Genomic DNA, 23,233 nt, shown 5'->3' on the forward strand with positions numbered 1-23,233 from the left:
GATATTTTACGGGCTTAACAGTGGAATAAGTGCAGAGACAACCCTCAAAGCCCTGAACAATGGTTTATATGAATATTATATCCTTGGCATTGCTGAATAAACTGTATATATGTTAACAATAACGTGTTTTTATGCTGCATATACCTTCACAGAGCTGTTGAATGCTGTTTAAGTACCAACAGCCTAAAGCATAAAAACAGATTACTTCATATTACTTTAAGAAATACAAGTTTATTAAGAAATTCACAAACCTAGAAAAAAAAGAAGGGAAAAAGTGCTAATTAAAAATGAAACATGGACCCAACACGAATGAGACAATAAAGCTTATCACGTTTATAAAAAAAAATAATAATAATAATAATAATAATAACAATAATAATCAGGGGAAAAAAATGAACAAAACCTGGCACTGGCTGGCGTCATATTGGAACAATAATATCATACATGTGGGATCAAATAATGCTGAAAAACCCTGAATTGTATTGTTGTCGGTCTGGATCTCTCCCCCACACGTTCACCTTTCTTCTAACCCAACAAAGTTCACACCGTGCAGGCCTTGCTCAGTGCAAGTTAAGAGGGCCAAATTGACTTCTGATTCAATTACATAATAAAGCACTGACATAATTAGGGCGTCTCGTGTCCACGTTTCATTTGGCAACAGTCGGGATGAGCGCGTGCGTAAAACTCGAGAGGAACCATTACGCACGCCCGATAAACGCAGCCGAAACGACGTCAGCAATTGTCTCTGTGTGTGTGTCCGTGGGAAAATCAAATCGCCTTTTCAATAAAAAAAAGAGGCACAATTATGACAACAATGCCGAGTCACGGCCGTCAGTCCGAGTGTAATATATATATATATATATATATATATATATATATATATATATATATATATATATACACAGGCGCACGAAATGGCTCCCAGAGGTTTTGTGCTACCTGATGTGTCCATGGCGACATCTCTTGCCTCCCAATTCCATTTTGTAAAACTCTCTCCACCACATCGACTCCCAGCGCATACCTCTCCATCCGCACACACACACATACACACACACACACACACACACACACACACACATGTGGGGTGTCAGCTGCACCCACACACAGCGCGTCCAACAAGGGTCTCTTCTCAAAATAAAAAATACTCTTGGTTCTGAAATCACAGGAATTTACTCTCCTTCTCAAGACTGCTCTTTTTTTTGGTTCTTTTTCTTCTTCTTCTCCTTTCTTTCTTTTTTACACACACACACACACACACACACACCATTTCGGTACACTTTTAAATATCAATCCTCGTGTGTAACGCCGAGTGTTTGGTCTCGTGTTCCCAGTAAGAGCAGTGCATCATCGAGAGCTCCGCGGGCTGACGGGAGCAGGCGAACTGGAGGCCCGCCCCGTTGCCGGAGGAGACCGGAGGCGGCGCCGCCGTGGCCGGGCTCAGCTGCTGCGCGTGGTGGGGATGCGCCGGGTGGTGGTGGTGACTCATGCCGTTGTAAGAGTTCACCATGCTCGGGAGCGCCATGCTCTGCACGCGGGAGTACGGGTTATAAGAGGAAGGGGCCGACAGCCCCTTGACGTTCACGGGACTCACGTTGCCGCCGGTCATCTGACAGGACGTGTAGGACATCGGGGTGGGCGGCTGGCCGAGCGACCACGAGTTGTTCATGAAGCTCGACTGCAGGTACTTGGGCGGGGACAGGTAGCCGTAGCCGTCTCCTCCGAACAACGACTTCCCCGGCTGGAAGTGCGTCGGCGGCGGTCTGAACGGCCGCTTCATCCGGCGGCGCCTCCTGTAGTTCCCCTTCTCGAACATGTCCTCGCAGGCCGGGTCGAGGGTCCAGTAGTTCCCCTTTCGCTCCCCGCCGCCCTCCCGCGGGACCTTGATGAAGCACTCGTTGAGACTCAGGTTGTGCCTGATGCTGTTCTGCCAGCCCTTTTTGTTTTTCTCGTAGAAGGGGAACTTGGTGATGATGTACTGGTAGATACCGGACAGGGTGAGGCGCTTCTCGGAGCTCTCCCGAATGGCCATGGCGATGAGCGCGACGTAGGAGTACGGCGGCTTCTGGGACGGGTCCGCTTTCTCCGGGACTTTCTCCTGCACCGGCTCCTCCTTGGGTCGCTCCTTCTCCTTGGCGGCGTTGGTGTCGTGGATCATGAGGGTCATCGCGTCATCCTCCGGGTTCTGGTAAGTGGCCATCATTGCGCGCGACCAAAAAAAAAAAAAAAAAAAAAAAATACCAAAACCAAAACAAGTCCAGTCCAAAATGCAGGAGGAGAAGCGAAACCTTAATGAAGTGTTGCAGAACCTCAGGGTGCACCGCGGGTTGAAAGACGTCTTTCCCCCACAAAAAAAAGGGCTCACCAGAGAGAGCGCGAGCGCTTTGTTTTTGCGGCTCAGTGGGCGACGTGCACCAGTCCTTCCTCTCTCTTCTTCAACGGGGATTTTTCTAAACTGGTTTCTGATGGAGGCGCAACCCGAGTTGTGGTTTGAGAGTCGGTAAGCCCAACCCTTTCCTCTGCTCTCTTTTTCTTTTTTTCTCCCTTCCTTCTTCACGTCCACTGACAGACTCCAACGCGACGTCGTGATGTGTGTGCCGATATTTAAGTTCCGCCTACAATACCAACTTTTTAACGCGATTAATTTTTTTTGGTTTGGGAGGAGGTGGGGTATCACACTCGAAATGACACTGTGTGGTTATTAAAGTATATTTTTTTGCATTCAATTTGCAAGGAAAAGGAGAAACAGTGCAGTGCATAATTGTATAATTTCCATATTTATCTAAACTCCAAATGCATAAAAAAGGCATAATCAGACATACATTATCTTTTGTTTGGCTTTCTGGGTTTGAAAGCAAACAAGCCTCTCAGAAAATAAAGAAATAAATGACTGATCAGATTATTTATGTCATATTTTCGTGCACAATGAAAATGAAATACTGAGAATGTATTAGAACATCTATATCTTTATAATAGTTTCACGGGCACCATCTTTTACATGCACGTTGAATGTGAAAAATCAAATGGAGGCTCCCACTTCCTCACCTCGGACCCCAAAGACAAGCACACACATATACAAGCACACACAAAAAAAAAAGAAAAAGAAAGAGAAAAGAGCAGCTCTGAACAGACAGTGCTGCTTAATGAGCTCTCCTCGAGAGGGGAAGTGCACGTAGAGAGGGGATACATTTCTCCGGGCCACCCATGAGGAGTCCCCTCGGCGGCGGGGTGTATTTCCGTGCTCTGGGAGCCGGTGCAGGTGGAGCAGCATTGGCATGTGTGTCATCACCCTGCACCCGGTCCCGCAGCAGCTGAACCGCGGTGAGAGCCAACCGTCTCTCATCGCGCAATTAACGCACGTGACTCGCGTTGCAGCGCGCGGTGTTATTTCTCTTTTAAAAAAAAAAATATATATATATTTTTGCACATGTTTTTAAGACAGCATGAGCATTGCTCCGTAATCTCAACAGCACTGCGTTGCATGTATATAGGGCTTAAAGCATGACATCATTCACTGTGTTAATTAACGCACGAGCTAAAAATTTAAATAATACAATTGAACCAATAATACTATTGTATTACTTGTTTTTATATATATGTTGCATGGCTGCTTGTTTCTGACAAAATAAATAAATAAATAACGACAGGAAAGACTTTATATTTGTTTTGTATTAATTGTGGTGTTAGTAAAAAAAAAGAAGAACAAATACAGTTATTACAGTGGTGGTTTGTAGGTTGGTCAACAAAATAAATAAAACAAAGCATGTAGACCACAACACAGACTGCCTTTGTCTCTGTGCTTCAGTCTTTATTTTATTGTTCCAGAGAAAGTCTGTGGTCTTCTTGCCATGCACTCAAAACAAAAATACACGGAACCTCCCAACAGACCTTTGAGGGAAGACCTTCCAGAGTGACACGTGTCATAATACACACTCGGATATATTCTCTAAGTATATTAAAATTGTTGCATTGAACTATACTCGGAATATTAAAAAATATATATAAATACATCGAAATGCAGAGGGTCCTCCTAACCCCCCTTTCAAAAGACTCCGTGATGGTCTTAAAAAACAAAAGAAATAAACACTGTAACGGGCCCTTTTTTTTTTCCCAGCAGCCATTTTTTTTTGGTAACATGTCACACACTGCAAGGCGAACATTCATTTATTAAATGAATTATGTTCCCACACTATTTAGAGAGTGAGTCACTCCAGGGAGCTCCAGGCGACACATTCCAGGGCCTCGGCCAACCGACAAGGAACGCAGGTGAAATCAATGTCGTTGAATAACGCCATTAATTACACCTGAGTTCACCTGGCGACGGTTGCTCAGCAACGGGCCGACAAAAGCCACAGCTTCCAGGCTAGCCAACATATATCCAAATCGGCCACCGTAGCGGCTGGAAAATGAAAGCTTTTAATTAATAATAAAAGAAAAAATAATGATAGAGGCCTATATAATTCACCCCCGTCTTCATTTCTCCAACCCTCCTCCTCCATTACCTGTAACCTTCCAGCGGGCCTGAGCTGCCGCAGTGCACGCGCGTCACGTCACAACAAAAGCTTAAAAACAAAACAGAAAAATAAAGAGCTATAGCATGTCGACAATCCGTAAACAAAACAAGGAGCCTGAAACTTGAACTGCTTGTAGGGCTTCAGCGAGGCGCCGAGGAATGTTGATGTGATGGCGTTGGCCGGGGACTTTGGGTGGAGGCAACAAACAAATAGCCTCCATAAACAAATACATTAATGCATAGTGATAATACACCAAAAAAAAAACCTCATGGATACAATTAATTGCTAATACACTTGCTCAGTGTATTAGCTCGTGAGTGGACATTTGCTCTGCATCCAAAGTTTATTTTATTAATTATTTTCACCATGATCAAATCGGTCGCGTGTGTATATAATTATACATTTGACTTGATATTTAATTGTATTTAATTGTAATTTAACATGTTTGCATATTATATATGGATGAGAGACGTGAGGTGACTCACAACTATACACTGACATCACACACAGAAAAGAGTCCCCGTTTTATTCTTATATAAAAGATACATCCACTAAATCCTTCAACACGTTTCAAATAATCACTCCAATAATAATAATAATAATAATAATAATAACACTCTCGCTCGTGAAAAGAGGCTTCATTGCGTGCACGTCTGTCCGCAGGGCCGACAAAGTGAGGAGCCGTCACATGCGACGGGACGTAATGACATTTGAAAAGAGTGGAATTCCTAGTCCTCGCGCACTTCCTGCCCACGCGGGTGCGCGAGGACTAGGATGTTTATGATAGCGCGTGCGCGGGGTGGAATGCAGCGGACGGGTCCACCGGGTCAGGTCGGGACCGGAGGACAACCACCCGGGCAGGGAGAGGCTTCAGTCGGGCTCCGGCAACCGCGTTTATGGGACCAGCATACTGGTGAGGGAGCTATTTATTATGTCCATTTATTATTATTATTATTAATACTACTATCGTAATATTATCATTATGAATTGCAAAAATAAATGCAATAAACTCTCATACAATAAAATAATGTTATTCATCACAATACACATATATAACAAACAATTGTGATAAAACATATTATTAAAGAAGTCGTGGTGTTGGTGGTATTAGCTGCAGTATTGACACTTTAAAAAAAAAGAAGAATTTGCTATAATTTATATTATTGTGTTATTGTGTATACAATAAATATAAATATACAACAATGAAAGTTTTCTCTTAAATTAAAGTTTATTTTACTGAATTACTGCCTTTTTAAATCAAGGTAATCCCTGCTGTGTTATATTATCACAAGCATGCATTTAATTGAGCTCTATTCGAGTCTTATAACACCTGCACACAATAAAGCTATTGTTGAATTATAAGTGCAATGAAGAGATCATCTTCAGGTTGGCAGGATCAGATGATCCTTATCTCTGGGAAGAAGTATTTAGAAAATAAAAGTATTGCGAAAGAAATAAAGTGGAGCCACTTCCAATGAATTCAGCGGCTAAATGGAAAATATTTGTAGTTCTTGACGCTCTTTTATTGTAGTTTTTCTTGACACACTATTTATATATATATATATATATATATATATATATATATATATATATATATATATATATATATATATACTGCTGCCTTTTTACCTGAGGTGATATGCCTGAGTCACTGCAAATCAGTGGCATGTAGGTGTTAAAACATATGCTCCATTGTTTCCTCTTGCCTTTGGCGCTCAAGGACAGGATTCCTCACCGGTTGTCCCGGTTTGATCTCTCTGGGTTGGTCCCATGGTTCATTTGTATCTGGCAAGGCCTCCATGATTAAACATCAACAAGACACATGCCTCTCTTCAATGGGATCCTTATGAGGAGCAGGAAAGAGATGGGTGACATGGGGGGGGGGGGGTGGGGGGGGTGAAGGGATGAGGTGGAGAGCAAAAAGGAGGATGTACCTTCGGCCCTCATGCGGCGTCTCCAAACGCGGCTCGAAGAAGAAGAAGAAGAAGAAGAAGAAGAAGAAGAAGAGAGATAGAGCAAATAAACAATGACCACCAGGATCCGCCCAACTCCTTCACAGGATTAAGGTCTTGGGGGGGGGGGGGGGGGGGGGGGATGTGGATGGTGGCTTTTGTTTTGGGGGGCCGGTGGGGGGCACAAACATAGACACATGTGTGTTCTCCCTTTTGAGGTGTGTGAATGTGTGTGCACCTATAAAAGAAAGAAAAAAAGGTCTTATTAAGGGGGATGCTCGGCGGGTGGTGTGTGAGGGTCACTTCCTTACTTTGTACAGTCCATCCCCTCTCGTTCAAACACTCAGATCATTGTGTGTGAGACCCCCCCCCCCCTTCACCTACCATCGCTCCACTGCAGAGGGTGATGTGTATATTATTATTATTATGTTTTTTTTATTTTTGGTGGCCCCCGGCTTGTTTTACGTTTCTTATCGGCTGCAGGAAGCCGATGGGAAGCTCTACGGCCTTCCACAGTAACTCCTCTGACACGGACGTAGTTCATCAAAAAACACACACACAAAAAAATGCCCCTGAATTTTGGTACAATTTCCAATATATTCTCACACATACGGCATCACGGATAAGTCTTCTTAAAGTTTGAATATAGGGAATATCACACGGCAAAAAAAACCCAAAGGAACATCAAAAGATAACTTCACTTCACTCACTTCAGTGAAAAATGCTTGAATATATATATATATATATATATATATATATATATATATATATATATATATATATAATTTTGCATGAAGTGAAACATATAGTAGCTCATAAGCACATGTTGGTTAAATGCCCGTCTGCATGTAAAATGCAAACAAATCAACGACGGACACTAATTTTTGTCTGCGAGTGCAACAACAGAAAGGAGGCCAGAAGGTGACAGACGAGAGGACGGGAGAAGGAAAGAGGACACAACGGATCGGGTGCACAGAGGATACGAGGAGAGGAGAGGAGGTGAGGAGGAGAGGAGAGGAGGAACACATTGTGTTCTCGCTAACCTTTATGGAGAGGTGGAGTGCTGCAGCCTCCTGCCAACAACATTCTCTTTGAAGCTTTTTCTTGAAGAGCAGCCAGAGTTTAAATGATTCACAGGAGCAGAAGTATGTGTGTGTGTGTGTGTGTGTGTAATATGTATGAGAGGTAAAGAGGGGAGAAGAGGAAACGAAGGTGAGGTGGATGCGAGGGAAAAGAACAGTGTCAAGCAAAAGTAACGCCGAGCCAACATTTTCCTCCTCGCAACATAAACTTCCTTAAAAAACTGACGACCCCCCCCCCCCCCAACAGCCTAACTAGTCGCAGCCACAGCCGGGCTCCCCCTTCAAAATCCCCAAGTAACCTCAGAGCCGTCTTCCACGTCTTCATCGGGGAGGGGATTAGATTTCAGGGCCGGATCAAAACAAGTCACTTCGTTAGAGGTAATTACACAGGTAGCCTACCTCGCATGGGCAAACAAACATGGCCGCCAGCTGACACCCTGAAGACAGATCAAAGTGTCGGCTCGACAAGGAATGGGAGGGGAGCGCTTGTAGCCGTACGCAGGCACACACACACACACACACACACACACACACACACACACACACACACACACACACTCCTTTTATATGGGCGAGGGAATCTGCAAAGTTTAAAGCTTGAGAGGAATCAGAGGTGAATGGAGGGACTTTTACAGTTGAGCTGCGTGTGAGAACAGTGTTAGTGTGTGTGTGTGTGTGTGTGTGTGTGTTAATGGTGCAGAACAGCAGAGACGGTGTATGCCGTGCTATAGGGGCGGCCCTCCCCTGCGGTGGTCTCCGTGAGCCCGATGGGGAACGATATCAGACACTTTTCCAAGTTAAAAAAAAAAAAGAATACGTGTGTATTTTTTTATTTTTTATACTCGGGGGGCCCCAGAACACAAGAAAACTCTTTTTTTTCCGTGCAGCCTCCCTTTGAACCGCGCTGGGTGTTGTCACGGCAACCGGGACCAAGGTTATACCTCCCCTTTTGCCCAACATGCCTGGCCGGCCTATACCCGTGTACAATAGAGCAGAGTGCATGTGGGCTTGCGGTGAATAAGGTAAGAGATGTTATCTAATCGCCGCATGGAAAGAGAGCAACGGGAAGCTGCTGAACACCAGCTGTCCATTATGGTCTGTCTGCTTGTTTTCTCTCTCTCTCTCTCTCTCTTATCAGCTTTCTATAGTATCTCTCAATCTCTTCATTATTCATTAAGCGTGGGTATAGCTCGGAGAGGGGGGGGGGGGGGGGGGGGTGGGGTCCATGCTATGCTACTTTGCTAATGGCAATCTCACTGATTGGTGCATTAGAGCTTATTAAAATGCCGCCACGGCGAGTACGGCGGCCGACGAGCGCCGCGTTCCGGATGCTTCAGAGACGCCGCCGGTTCAACACCAACAAGGTGCTGCAAATAAATACATCTAAAAAAAAAAAACGACTAAAAAAAAACACGATGCACAGACTTAAAACAAACAAAAGACGGCGCAAATGGAGAAACGATGCAAAGTCCCCCCAAAAAAAAATTAAAAAAATGTAACCCCCGACGCGTTGACGTGCGGCGTTTCTCACCCGTTGGGTGTTTTTGACTTTGCATTGTAGCGTGTCTTCATTTGTGTTTCTCCTGCAGCACGTTTTCTTCATTTGCAGCATGTTTGCGTGTTGTTTTTGTCTTTTTTTTTTTCCACCCACATAATTGGCTTCGTTTCTCAATTTTTCTTCTCCCCAATGGGGAACGACTCCGGCCTGTCGTAGCGTGTCGGCGCTCGTCGGCCACCGTACGCGTTCAAAAGAAAACAAAAGCGGTCGGATGTGGACGGAGTGCCGTATTACGTGATATAATGACAACCAAGTAAAACAGATTTTAGGAGTTAGATTTGAGCACGAGTATATGCTTTTTGACTTTTGAAAGCAAATAAATGACCGCAAGCAAAGAAAACAATTCCACGAATGCCGAGCGATGATGTCCGAGGCCTCAGGCGCCGCCGCCTTCAAACACAGCGACTGCAGTTTGAATTGTGAGATCTGGCTCCACCAGGAACACGCCGCGCTCGGGCCAGCGGAGTGTCATTCTCGGTCGGATCCGGTTCGCACCCGGCGCAGCACACGAAACCTCTCCAGCTCCAGCTCTCCGGCCTCCCGTCACGACCACAATAACAAACGGGAAAAACCGGGCCGTGGAGGAGCCCTCACGAAGAGGCAACAATCACTCTCACACACACACACACACACACACACACGCACAGAAACACACACACACTGCACATACAGTGGCTGCGGTAACCTTGGCGATGGTTTAGAGAGTGGGCTCGGGGATGAGAGGATAGTTTAGAGTTACTGTTTCCAACTGGAAACCAGTAGATTCCCCTCCGGCTCCACTAATACATAAACAGATGTTATTGATGTGGAACGGTGATTTAAAACCTGCATATTTTCTTTTGTTATGTGTATCATTAACAAATAGCATTCTGCAAGAAAACAACAACTTTTTTTTTTTGCATTCACAATAAAAAAGTGCATTTTTTTCAGATCGGCGGTTTCGCTCTTCGGTCGTCGATATTTTAAATCCTCTTTTTTTGAAAAATAGGTCAATTTCATCTATTCACATATTACACATGTTCATGTGACTTTTCTACACAGTGCTCGCAGGTGGAGTGGTAAAATGTAAATTTATCGTATATTTAGCAAATTAAGGTCTTACCAAAAATGTGGTCTTTGCAAAACAAGAAGTAAAATGAGAAATATTGTAAAGTTTTGAGAAACTTTAACGAGCAAAGCCAAATAAAAGTTGATCAGGAGATATAAAGTGTTTCGTAAATCTGAGAAAAGGGATTACTTCAAATGGAATCAAACTTTTACCAATTCTTTTTACAGTGAATATTACAATTTTAAGTGCTGCAAATACTGATTTATAAACTCTACGTAACATCATGAGATTAAAGCTGTTTGTTCTTAATCACCAATATATATATTTTTGACGGAATAATGTGTCAGTAACGTATTGGAGAGTGAAAAAGTGCCATTTAATTGTGATGTGAAATGTCTTTTTTTATTAATTAACTTCCTTCTCCAAACAAAACAAAACAAAAAAAAGTAGTCCCACAGTAACCGAGTCACAGTCTGAGTGGAACAGGTGGCTCTTCGGGTTTGGAGATCACGCGAGGTGACATCCATCACCGTTTGATTCCGTGTCTCGGAGGTTGAAGAGGGGAGTATCGGTCCCATGGAGAGCAGGACAAAAAGAGGAGGAGCAGGGGGATAAAAGGAGGGAGAGACAGCGCTTCCTTTGGTGCGATTCCCCCCCCCCCAAGGGCAAAGAAGAGGAGAGGGGCCACTCTCCCCTGACAGATCTGAAGATGTCCTGTTTTGCTTTTCTTTTTTTTTCTCCCCTCCGCTCTCCCACTTCCTGCAGGAAGCAACATCACGCTGGGCACCAAAAGCCAAGAACCGGGCCACTCAGATCTGGTCGTGATGCGGCGACGCCGAGACGTGCAGGAAAGTCAAACAGGAAAAAAGTTGCATTTTTTACGATGTGAACTACGATCAAATAATCATCTGAATGTGTGTGTGTGTTTTTTTTTTAAATGACAAAAGGGATAAAGAAAACACCCCTTTTTCTCAAGTTAAGTTTTCTTGACACACAAGTGATGCGTCATGAGACTTCATGTCCGTGCACGTATTTTGGGGTTTCTACTAGAGCACGTTCACATGCTTTAATAATCCATATTTAACGACAACATCGCGCCGCTACAGCGTCACAGTGGAAGTTTAGCAGCTAAATTTGACTTTTTACCCACTTTTTATGAGTAATAAAGACGTTAAAATATCCATTTCTACAATGTGAGAAAGGGATGGAGGTTTTGAGTGCCACACATCAGCGGATATATATACATATATATATATATGTATATATATATATATATATGTATGTATATATATATATATATATATATATATATATATATATATATATATATATATATATATATATAAATACAGTACATGTGCAGCACACACGCTCATACAAATGTCACATTCATTCATAAAATCTAACGACTTAAAATAACATTAACACACACACACACACACATTGAGGTCCACTGTGACTTTTGTTCTCATATCCGTCAGCACGTTTGTATTTCACGCTGACATCATCGCTAACACACACACACACACACACACACCCATCAGCGCCGACCCGGTGTCCGGGGGTCTCCCAGAACCCACTTACTCTCCCCAAGTCTCTCTATGCAGGACGAGGCCCTCTCTCCCTCTCTCTCTCTCTCTCCACTGACCATTCATTCACACTGTGGCTACCCCGGTGTGTGTGTGTGTGTGTTTTCCTCTCATTCTTACTGAGGGACTTTATCTCTGGATCAGATAAGGCTTTCGGTACTGGTCTTAAAGTCCTCAAAGCAGATCTGTCCAAACACATGAGCTCATGTCAGAGCGCCGCCGCTGCCCGTGGACTCCATGAGCTAATACGGCGTCCATGTGTTGGTTATTCACGCTGCGAGGGAGGTTTCATTCCCTCACCCTCGCCGGCGTCCTTATTTTATATCCCCCACTCTTTAAAAAAAAAAAAGGTTAAATCTCACTCTCTCTCCGACAGCTTGGATTCGATCATGTTAACACTATCGGACGTGGGGATCTCAAACACGGGGCGTCGTCACGGCGACAAAGCCCGAAAAGCCACACAGGCAGAGCAGGGCTCGACCTGCATGACGGTCTCTTTGGTAATGTGTGTGTGTGTGTGTCTGTGTGTGTGCAAGTGGTCTATGGGGGGCGAACAAGAGGGTGTGAATGTGTATGTGTGTATTTAACAGTCTGGTTCAAAGAGAACAATGCCCGGGTATGCGGATTGTGTGTGTGCACGTGTATTTCATCACCCTGTGTGGCTGTTTGGTGACTGTGTGTGTGTGTGTGTGTGTGTATTACATCCCCGCGGGGTGGGGAGGTGGGGGTCCCGTTCGGAGAGAGGCCTAAGGTTACCCCCCGATAGAGGCAGCGCGGGGTCATCCCGCGGCGGGACGCTTCTCGGGGGCGACCCCGCCGCCCCTCGCGGCCCCCCGAGCAGACGGGACTTCTGAGGAGAGAGGAGGAAGGACCAGAGGAGAGACCCCCGGAGAACAGGACCCCCGGTCTGCCCTAGACCCCGGACCCCCAGCCCCGGCAGGGCCCGACCCAAGGCCCAATGTGTTCCCAATCAGGGGAAACACAAACAATACTTTTTATTAAAGAGGGGAGGCCGGCCCCACACACACACACACACACACACACACACACACACAGGAAGAGACGCACACGTTTCTTCTCCCCTAAAATATGAATGGGAGCAACGTTTATGTTTTATCAACACAAAGATTAAGCGGCTGTAAATCAGCTTTGGCAAATAACTGCCAGATCACCATTATCACCGTCACCCATGACCCCGACTCCTTGCCTCCCCCCCCCCACCTCCGCCTCCTCGCTCCTCCATTCTTCTCGGTCTCATCCGGGAAAACAAACGGAGGGATTAGGGATTTGTGGCGGGGGTAATGGGAGCCAGGTGGAGGAGTGTGACTGTGGGGGTCTCCTGCCAGATTAGAGGAGGGCCCAATCCCTCGCACTCCTTCCTCAAAGCAGCTAATGTTTCTTTTGAAGAAATAATCCTGTTTTGGCCCTCTAATAGCACCTGGTGATTATGAGCATTGTGCAGGGCGTGTTTGGTATTACCACAACCTGGCTACCAGCGAGGGGGGGGGAGAAGTTACTTATCAAGTGTAACGCTAAATCATCTTCCATGAGCATCGAAGAAAAGTCTCCTTCGCCTTTTCTTCTTCTTCTTCTTCTTCTTCTGTGGTGTTTGGTCCCTACTATCCCCAATTCTATATTCCAGTACGATTAGATGTCCATCGGTGGATTCCCTTTTAACTATTTTACTCACTGTTGAGTGACACCTCGAGAAATAAAAGAATAAAGTTATGTGTTTTTATCCTTGCTTCATCAGGTCTTCTGGAACTCAACAAGCTCCCGTGTCACCTAAAATAATAAATAACTAGACTGAATCTCACTTTCTTGGATGAGGATGTGTTTATAAATGCATCGTAGCTCGTGAAAAGTTATCGTTTTGAGCAACGTTGTCACAGAATACTGAAAAAACAAATACAAAAAAAAAGCAACAACAATCTACTCGTACAAACAAAAGATGACACAGAAGTTGGTCTTAAAAAACTAAACTAAAATAAATTAAGGATTGTCTTCCCAGCTCCAGGAAGACTTTACAATGCAAGTGTCCTCTGGTGAGCATGCATGCTCTAAAACCTGCTTATAATTAGTGTGCAGTGTGTGTTTTTTTGGGTGATGTCACACTCGGCCTACAGAACGTTGCCCCCTTGTGGACCGCTGCAGAGAACAAACAGCTTTCACCGAGAAGCTTCGGCTGACCTGTTTGTGTTTGTTTTTGAAGATGTGTTTTTGTTTCCTCCCCCTTCACAAACAAGCTCCCGTGTGTTCAGAGAGACAAAAAAAAAAAAAAAAAAAAAAACACACACACACACACAGCCGAGTGGAGAAAGTGCAAAATGTCAAATTAGAAAATGTGTGCTCGGATTAGGAAGTCTTCAAAACGATCAAACAATTACCAGGCTGCATGTGTGTGACTGCCATGGGGCTTTAGAGAGACATTTGAACCTGAGGGAAGGTCCCTCTTTCAATAACACACACACACACACACACACACACACACACACATTTATGCATCTGTTGCCACTTCAGACCCCGTCCCCCACCCCCTTTCTCTTAAATCTTTAAATAAGCCGGATGGAAAGGAAGAATTAACCCGTATGCAGAGGGAGGTGAATTAGAAGTCAGACTTTTCACACCTTCACTGCTTAGCGCGCGTGCACGCACACACACACACACACACGTACACACACACACACACAAACAAAGCGCAGGCATTCTCCGTATCAGCTCAAGCGTAGCATCCAGCAGACGATGAAGAAGTGTGTATGTGTGTGTTTGGGTGGTGGTGGGGGAGACTTGTCAGGTAATGCCACCTTATCGGCCTCCGTCTCTTCATCATCATCTGTCCGTCCATCTCTACGACGGGACTCCCTGCTATCGGGACAAATCGGCGTGATGCAATTCCCAGCATCCTTTGCAACGACTCGGTTGTTTCTCTTTTTTCTCGGTCTAGACAAACGAAACAAAGGAAGTATACAGAGGAGAGACATTGTGAAACCGGGGTTAAAAAACGCTTCACGGAGCAAAGCTTCCTTGTGATTAGGGGAACAAAAAAACAACAAAAAAACATACCAAATACATGCTCGCCATTACAAGTCTAAATTGTTCGAGCTAAACTTCAGACCGGCCCACATCGGGTCTGCTACGCGTGCTCGAGTTGAAAAGGTTCGTCGTCACGTTAGCGCAGCTAAAAACAATCAGTCGTAAAGTAGTTTACTGGTGATTCAGAAGGAGAGAAAACACTTCTCTCCTCTTTTGCATCCCTCCCCTCTGCACGGACCCAGATAGTCCAGCTAGCGGGGGCGGCGAGCGGCGCTGTGTTAATACATCAAAGGCCCGGCACACGGAGGAGCGCGCCCGGAGTAAAAAAGGCACCTCGCGAAAAAAACAAACACCGCCCTTTGTTCCCGAGAGCCGAGGTCCGGTTTCGCCCATGATTAGAGAAGAGAAAGAAGAAAAAAAAGGAGGCCCCCGCGGACGACGTAATACGCCGACCGTATTTTTGCTCCGGCGGATTCTTTGAGAGGGATATACGTACACCGGTAAAAGAACCGGAGGGCGTCAGTCAGCGGAGGAAGTGTCACTGTGGTGGGGGTCGCGGCGGAGGCGGCACGGCGTAGCAGCTAATCACTAATTGCTGATTAGCTCTTCCCGTAGCTGCTGGAGATGTTCGGAGAGCCTTTAAACACACAACGAAATAATCAAATCATAGAATTATCAACGTGGGACATTTATTCATGCATGTCTGCTTACTACTCTCAACACGAGTCTCGTCGCAACAGGAGATACGAGCGACCCCTGATGACGTTCTTATCTCTTAAAATTGGTATCTTGATTTACGTAAGCAGCGCGGCTAATTAAGCAAACTGCGACTGGGACTTCCTTCTGGATGAAACTTGCAGCTGATGAAGACAGTTAGACAAACAATGAAGCTCCCCCTGCAAAAGGAAGAGAGAAAAAGGAACATAACAATGTAGATTGTTCATTAAAAAAATCAAATAATCATAAAGTCACTTCACCAAACTTCTGAAAGAAATTGAGGATAAGTGGATTTTGTCTTTGAGAGCTGCACGACAAAGAAGAGTCTTAAAGCGACGTTGAGTTCACGCTTGTTACGTAACGTTACAACTCTTATGTTACGTGAGAAAATACACCACGGGATGGATGGCATTTATGGCTGTCACGTTACGTTGTTAACCAATTGTTTCACAATGTTTCACCATATTTCAGGCGGGATATGAGGCTAATAATAAAAGCTAAATCTATCGTTGGTTCAGAAACGTCGTCATTCTACGCCTTTTTGTAATGTACGATACAATTTATTTTCTAGCAACAAAAAAAAAGGGGGGCTACCGTACCGTTAGTAACAAACCCACAGAGAATTATCATCATCTGGCATTTAGTTTCCCTTAGCTCCACAAAGTGTTTTAGCATTTATTGTTGTTTTCACTTTTTGGCCCGACACTTGACTGTTTTGGTTGAGTCTCACGGCTCTCATCGGCCTTGTTTTCACATAATAAAGCTTACGATAAACCTCCTCCTGCCCAGCACAAAACAGATCTCTCAATCATTCATTGTTAGTTACGTTGCCCCCAAGTGGCCAAAAAAAAAAAAAAGAAACATTGCAGCTTTAAAGTGGAGGATATATCTGAAGGAGGCACATCTGACCATCGTGTCTTGTAGTGTTTCCTGAAATAAATAATTTAAAATTATCAGGAGCTCCTACCAAAATAAACCAGTATTATATCTTCCACCATTAAGTTCTTGTTCATCGTATATATCTAAGCAGCGGCATGTTGAAAGGTCAAGCACTATGTCACCCAGCATCTGCCTTGCCGAAGAGTCCACGAGCAAAAAGTAGATTCCTATCAGCTCCCAGGGCAGTATAGCTGAACCTGACCTTTGACCCTCTTTATTAAAGGTAGGCCTGCAAACGGAGAACTTCCCGGGCCAAATTCTCCTCAAAGTTCACATTGAATTTAAACTACTTTACGTTATGGATCGTCAACCTTTCGGGCACGCTGACAGTTTGACTGCTGCACAAAGTGTTATTCCCTCACCTGAAATTTCCGGCAGTATATTTTATCTTTTAAACAAACAGAACAAATCCCAAACATCTGAATTCGCACTTCTTTGATCTCTCTCGGCCATACGTTTCTCATACCGCGCGACGCCATTAACTCCTTTGTCTCGTATCTGCAGTCGGATATCAAGAACAGGCCTCGTTCCTATACGTAGCCCTGTTTGAGCATATCGATCTGAAAAAATAGTTGTATCTCTCTCTGGTCCGGGAGATTATATCCGACTGCTGTAAATCAGACACAGGTGGATGAACTTCCTCCTTCCTATGTCTGCCTCCCAGCTAACCTCTCCTTTACCCTTCCTTTCTTTTCCTCTTTGTCAATCTCTTTTCCCCCCCCCCCTTCTTCCCCTTGATACCCCCACCACCTCCCTTTTCAGTATTCCAGTTCAGGGTGTCATGAGGAAAAAAGGTTACACAGCCACGCAAACATATTTCAGATGTTAGTAGCAGACGTGCTTTAAATACTCAAATTTTCTTTTTTCCCCCACCTCTCCTTTTCTAAATTCATTTGAGGTACAGTAAATGAATCGCAACGTATTTGGCTTCCAGAGGAGCAGGAACACGTCGACGTCGATGCGGTTCTGAGGACGGAAAGCCGGGTCTTTGCTTGTTCGGGTGCACAAAAGGCCTCAGTGACACGGAACGTCTTGTCTGAAGTCCTATTCATCAAACTTAAGAGAACCTCCAGAGGAGAAAAAATGTGGCCTATATACTCCTTTAAAACCTTTTTGTGCCGCTTATACATCAGTCTGCATTCGCAGCTGCCTCGGGCCAATTAGGTTCATTAAATACGTACAATGTCCCAGACGTTTGTAACCCGTGTGTGTAGCAGCACCTTAAGCGAGTGTTGCGGCGCTATCCAGTTACAGGAAAGTGCAGAAAGAACTGAGGCAATGTAATTTTTGAAAGAAGCAAACTACCCCCACCCCACTTTCCTACAAACGAAAAGCTGAATTCATCAGCAATAAAACACACCATTGCTCAACAGTACACTCGGGGGTTCGGCCACGACAGCTTTAAGTGGTCTGAAATGACTTATGGTGTCTAACGTTAGCTAAACTTAGACTTTAGCGACAGATACCGCCGTTTGATTGTTTTGGCCTCTCTGGAGCAAAGGAACAGGCTGTAAACACAACACTGACATATAGTTATCTTATAAAGATGATATCGGACGTCTTAGCAAACAGCTGGCCAGTTACACACATCCAGCAGACGTGCAGTTTCAGCCCGTTCTGGTTTATGAACGATCATTTGTAAATAATTTTAGCGCGCATTAACTTTTAATCTTTGCTTTTTTTTTCGCGGGTTGTTTTTTTCCGTCACTTATTCTATTAAAAAAAGAGACATGGGGTCAAACAAACACAATACTTTCAACCAGGAGACCAGTGTTCGTGTCCCATGGTGCCGTTGAGTTATTTTAAAGAAAGCTAAAAAATGTCCGTACTTAAGTTGTGTAGTTTCCGGTTTACGTAGTTTCCGGTTTACGTAGTTTCCGTTTGACGTAGTTTCCGGTTTACGTAGTTTCCGTTTGACGTAGTTTCCGGTTTACGTAGTTTCCGTTTGATGTAGTTTACGGTTTACGTAGTTTACGTTTGACTTAGTTTCCGTTTGACTTAGTTTCCGTTTGACTTAGTTTACGTTTGATGTAGTTCACGGTTTACGTAGTTTCCGTTTGACTTAGTTTACGTTTGACTTAGTTTACGTTTGACGTAGTTCTTGGTTGACGTAGTTTAGGGTTGATGTAGTTTATGTTCGTATTTTAAGCCCATCCATGATGTTTTCTTTCTAAACATAAGTGCCGTTTCAAGGTAACAATATGGGGTGTCACGAAAAAAAGCCTAAAATACGTTCTTATGACATGTGGAATGTCCTTACAATGTTGTGCTATTTATATGCTCTACTACTGCTAGTGCAACACCAGCTTTTATTTGGAGGCGTGTTTCTGGCCACGCCAGGAATGGACCATGAAGCAGGTTATGCTTTAGGGCGGGTCTACTGTGACTGACAGGTCGCTACCGTTAAAAACTTAACATGGCGACGACCACAATCCAAGATGGCGACGGCAAACTCAAGGCTTTAAAACGGCAGTCCACAAACCAATGACTACGTCCACTTCTTATAAACCGTCAACATTGACAACAAAAAGCAAAGGCAACCGATCAGGTAAGTCACATTTTTTAAATTATTTTTCCAACACCCAACGAATGCAGCGCAAACGCCCCACAGATCGTTGGTCCGCGACATTTCTGTGACACAGCATTGAGTTTAAATAGCCTTCCGACATACAATCGGGATGCTCAGTGCATTCAAATGAATATTTCTTTATTAATATAATCTTAAAATGCATTGGGAAGACACGCACGTGCTCGGTGTCACGCCATATCTTCTTTACCTGTGCTAACTTTAGACTGTAGGTTTTAGTGTTTCCCTTTTTTGCTCCGTACCTGTCACATGTGAGACGCCGTCGTCGCATCGAAGCACTTTCACCCGAGTTAGTTAATCACGCCGCAGGCGCGTTCCTAACCACATTGCTGATTTTTAACCCATTTGCCCTTTTTTTTTTTTGTTATGTCCAGGAGGCAAAAAAAGAAAGAAGAAATCTCAAATATTTTCCCAAGATGTTGTTGCATCCGAGTTAAGGCGAAACATTCCTTCGCCGAAGGCCATCGTCGGCCCCCGTCGGCGTCTCCTGCGGGCGGGCGGTGCAGCAGCGGTGTGACTTTATTAGATTATCGCAGACCCGATCGGGTCAGAGAGGAACGGACTGTTCTCCTGATGCTCCTCAAGGTCAAAGCCTCGGTCTGCTGTCTGGTCTGTTCTGCAGGTTGAAGTTGCCGGGTGAGGATTTTCTAAACATCCTGCATTAAAAAAATCACGGAAGAAGAACATTTGAAGAGTTTATTACCGAGACCCCTTTTTGCTTGAATATGAATGAGGAGAGGCCTTAACGCACTGTGAAGCGTGATGATTTATTGCCGGTGGGAAAAAAAAAAGGGCAAACCGATAAGTTATCCAGTTTCACGAGTAAAAGTTTATCAAAAAATATCATCTTGTCTGTAAATTACGATAATTTACTGCTTGCATTGAGGGTTTAAAAGAAAGAAACAAACGCACCTATTAATCTCCCTATTATGTAACGCACTTATCATTTTTCAGACCACAGTATCTGACACCTGTCTGCACTTATCATGCTTTATTTAAATAAATACACACTCTTTAAGTATAATGCTTTGAGCTTGACTCAACTAACAACCAGACTTATTGTTTTTACAGATGCACAAATGTTGTAAGGGGGGGGTAAGCGAGGGGGGTGGGGGGGGAGGGGGGTGGTAAACTGCGGCTTTTCATTTTCTTTTTTTCTCCACTTTTCTTTTCTTTTTTTAAAAACGCCGTAGGCATAATACGCCACTGCATGTTATGACAGATGTAACACCAATATTATGACAGCGCTACGCAGGGTTTAAAAGACATTTCAGAGGTAATAGGATCGAGGGGGGGGGGGGGGATACATTTGCAGTTCCAATCAATTTGCATTGTGTCCGCCGACCCTCCCCCGGGAGTGGAAGATGGGGCTCGTCGTATAAAAATGCATCCATCCGTATGACGGATGCTCGGGGAGTCCCTTTTGACACACTGCCTCCGTAAGGCTGTTATGAAAACACCGCGTCTCTCAGACGTATGGCGTTCATTCACACACACGCGCGCACACTCGCGTACGGGTTTCGCTCGTCCTTCGCCTCGGCACGGTCGGGTCATTTAAGAGCAAATTCTTGCAGGCACAAGGACGGGGCGAACGAAGCACGGGGAGTTCACCTCTTCAACGAGAGTGGGAGTCCTAGAAGAATTAAGGCGGAGGAGGGGGGGGGGGGAACAACAACAATCGAGCCCGAGAAGGACAGAACTAGATAAGGGCACCGAATAACAGTAAATAAACAGCGATGCACCAGCAAAACACAATTAGAGACAAGGGGGACAAAACACAGAGGGAGCTTATCAGAGGTGGAGAAAAGTGGGCGGACGGACACATCTAATTGAATGTAGGTCAGTTGTTCGGCACATTGTATAGCCAGAAAACCACAGGCCCATTCTGCTGTAGCTACTTAGGCCAGTGTTGGCAGAATCATGCATGGAGGCATGTGGGTAAGTTTTAAGTGTTCATTTAAGAGCTTAAGAGGTAAGAAAAAAAAGTGTCCTCAAATATACCACCAGACCAACAAATGGAGAACTCAAACCCTCGTGTTTTACTTTTTTTTTTTTAAAGATGCTTCACGAGGAACAACAACTTGTCCCTTAACCGCCAGACCCCCCCCCCCCCCCCCCCTCCTGTGCTACCGGCATCGTGCATTTTAAATTGACTGTGTCCGCCAGCCCCACGTCGAGACACAGCATGTTGTTGTTCGGCGCTTTTGGCAACACAAACAACATGCTTGTTTACCTCCGTTGTGTTCGGGGAGGGAGGCACAAACCTCACTTGTATATCCACACAGCTAGACGCCACTGGAGATTAAAAGGTGCTAAATACAAGATCGGGAGGGGTTCTATCGCCTCTCTCGACACTAGCAGCTAACGGTGCTAACGGGGGGGTGGGGGAGCTCGAATTGCGACGCACACAGAGGGTCCCCTCGGGTAGACGTCGTGCTCTGAATACCGAATGTGGGACCTTTTGGTGCAAACACGTGTCGTTAAACTCACAAAATAAATGCAGTTCCACAACAAGTCGCCTCCGGCAGCAGAATCACCTGCATCACAGTGGCTATCGCTCGTCTGTCACACGCTGACCTCCCGCTATCTGTCCCTCCGGAGGTGTTGACACTCACCGCGTTCCTGATATCTGGGAACAACCAATCCTGCAGCCCCCTCCTCACCCTGAACAACCCCCCCCCCCCCTCTCCGTTCCTTGTTAGCGGCCGAGGCCACGGGCCTCATGGGAACCGCCTATCTCTACCCGGCGTCCTATCAGATTGTTGACATGAACAGATACCCTCGCAAACGAAAATATTTTGCTTCTCCTAACGCTGACATTGGCCTACATGGACCTACGACTCTACCCCCGTTGGGATAAACAGCTCCTGTGTAGTGTGTGTGTGTGTGTGTGTGTGTGTGTGTGTGTGTGTGTGGGCGGGTGCAAATACTTGTGGTTGTCCTCATTTGCTGACAGGTGCATTAAAAAGCTTTGGCGTTCTTGATGTCGCAGACAGTGCTCTGTGTGTGTGTGTGTGTGTGTGTAGTAGTAATACATGAGTGTGTGGGTGCTGGGTGCTGGGTGGTGGGGGGGGGGGGGGGGGGGGGGGTTGCAGTCAGTTCAGGGTGTGAAATGGGGCAGAGGTACAAGCTGCTATCTCGGCATGATGGATATTTTTTATTTGTGCATTCAATACGATCATATTCTCTCAATTTGCTGATATATTTAGCTGATTCTAAATTTATTCTTTTTTTGACTTATGACCTTAAATTTGTATTCTTTTTTTTGGACCTGTTGTTATTCATCTGATGACGATCAGCTGTGATAAACTTACTAAGTGTGTTGAAAATGTAAATAAAATGTGTCACAAAACACGTTGAGGACATGCAGTTCGGAGTAATAAAATACTACCTTTTAAATGCTTTTTCTTTTAATATTAAACATGAAATAGAAATAATTAATTGGTGCATAATACACATTTTCCACAGAGCATATCCAGGTCCTCTGGTTTAAAGACATTATGGTCCAATGGTTGCAATAAGACATATTATTGCACGGTTTATGGACGCCAAGTAGCTTCTGAAAGAGGTAAAATTGTGTAAAATTGTGTATTTAAAGTGAGAGTATTTGTCCGTACGGGTGTCATAAGACAAGTTACCTCTCACTGCTATTAAGAGTTCTGTAACAAACAAGTGGGCCAAAAAACACCCATTATGCAGGTAAGATGAGAATCCTCGGGAGGTGGCGGCCACATTCCTAGAAACCTAAAAAACCGAAGTCACTTCCTCTCCGTCCGACGCGCTCCCCCTGGAGGACCCGCAGTAAAAACAAATCAACCATCCAGGACCCCAGTGGCCAAAAAAAAACGCGTCCGTGGAACCGCACGATTATTTTTACCTGACACAGGAAAGAGCCCACTCATAATAAACGCCGTGAGCGAGGTGGTGACAGATCTTGTTAACCCTATTATGAATGAAAGGGAGAAAGCGGTACAAGTGTGTGTGTGTGAGGGAGCGGGGGGGGTGGCAAGGTGAACGTGTGCCTAGACGTCTCCCTGAGGTTCGGGCCCTGACCTTTTAGGGCAACCTGGGGAGTACACACACACACACACACACACACACACGTACAGATATGCACCGCTCGTGTGCCGGCAAAAGCTTTAATCCACAGTGTTCATTAACGTGTTTTTGAATGAGCCCTAAATGAACCCAGAGTGGCGCGCGGGCGGCGCCGTCAA

At 44.9% G+C, this 23,233-nt stretch overlaps 1 protein-coding gene across 1 annotated transcript; it reads right to left on the reverse strand.

Moving 5' to 3' along the window:
- Positions 1–1,242: 1,242 nt before the first annotated feature.
- On the reverse strand, positions 1,243–2,462 carry foxl2a (forkhead box L2a). Its single transcript, XM_034549309.1, has one exon. It carries the CDS (start codon positions 2,198–2,200, stop codon positions 1,280–1,282), a length of 921 nt encoding a protein of 306 aa, XP_034405200.1. The 5' UTR covers positions 2,201–2,462; the 3' UTR covers positions 1,243–1,279.
- Positions 2,463–23,233: the final 20,771 nt, after the last annotated feature.

Source organism: Cyclopterus lumpus, chromosome 13, assembly GCF_009769545.1.
Source record: "Cyclopterus lumpus isolate fCycLum1 chromosome 13, fCycLum1.pri, whole genome shotgun sequence".
Classification (NCBI taxonomy): Eukaryota; Metazoa; Chordata; class Actinopteri; order Perciformes; family Cyclopteridae; genus Cyclopterus; species Cyclopterus lumpus.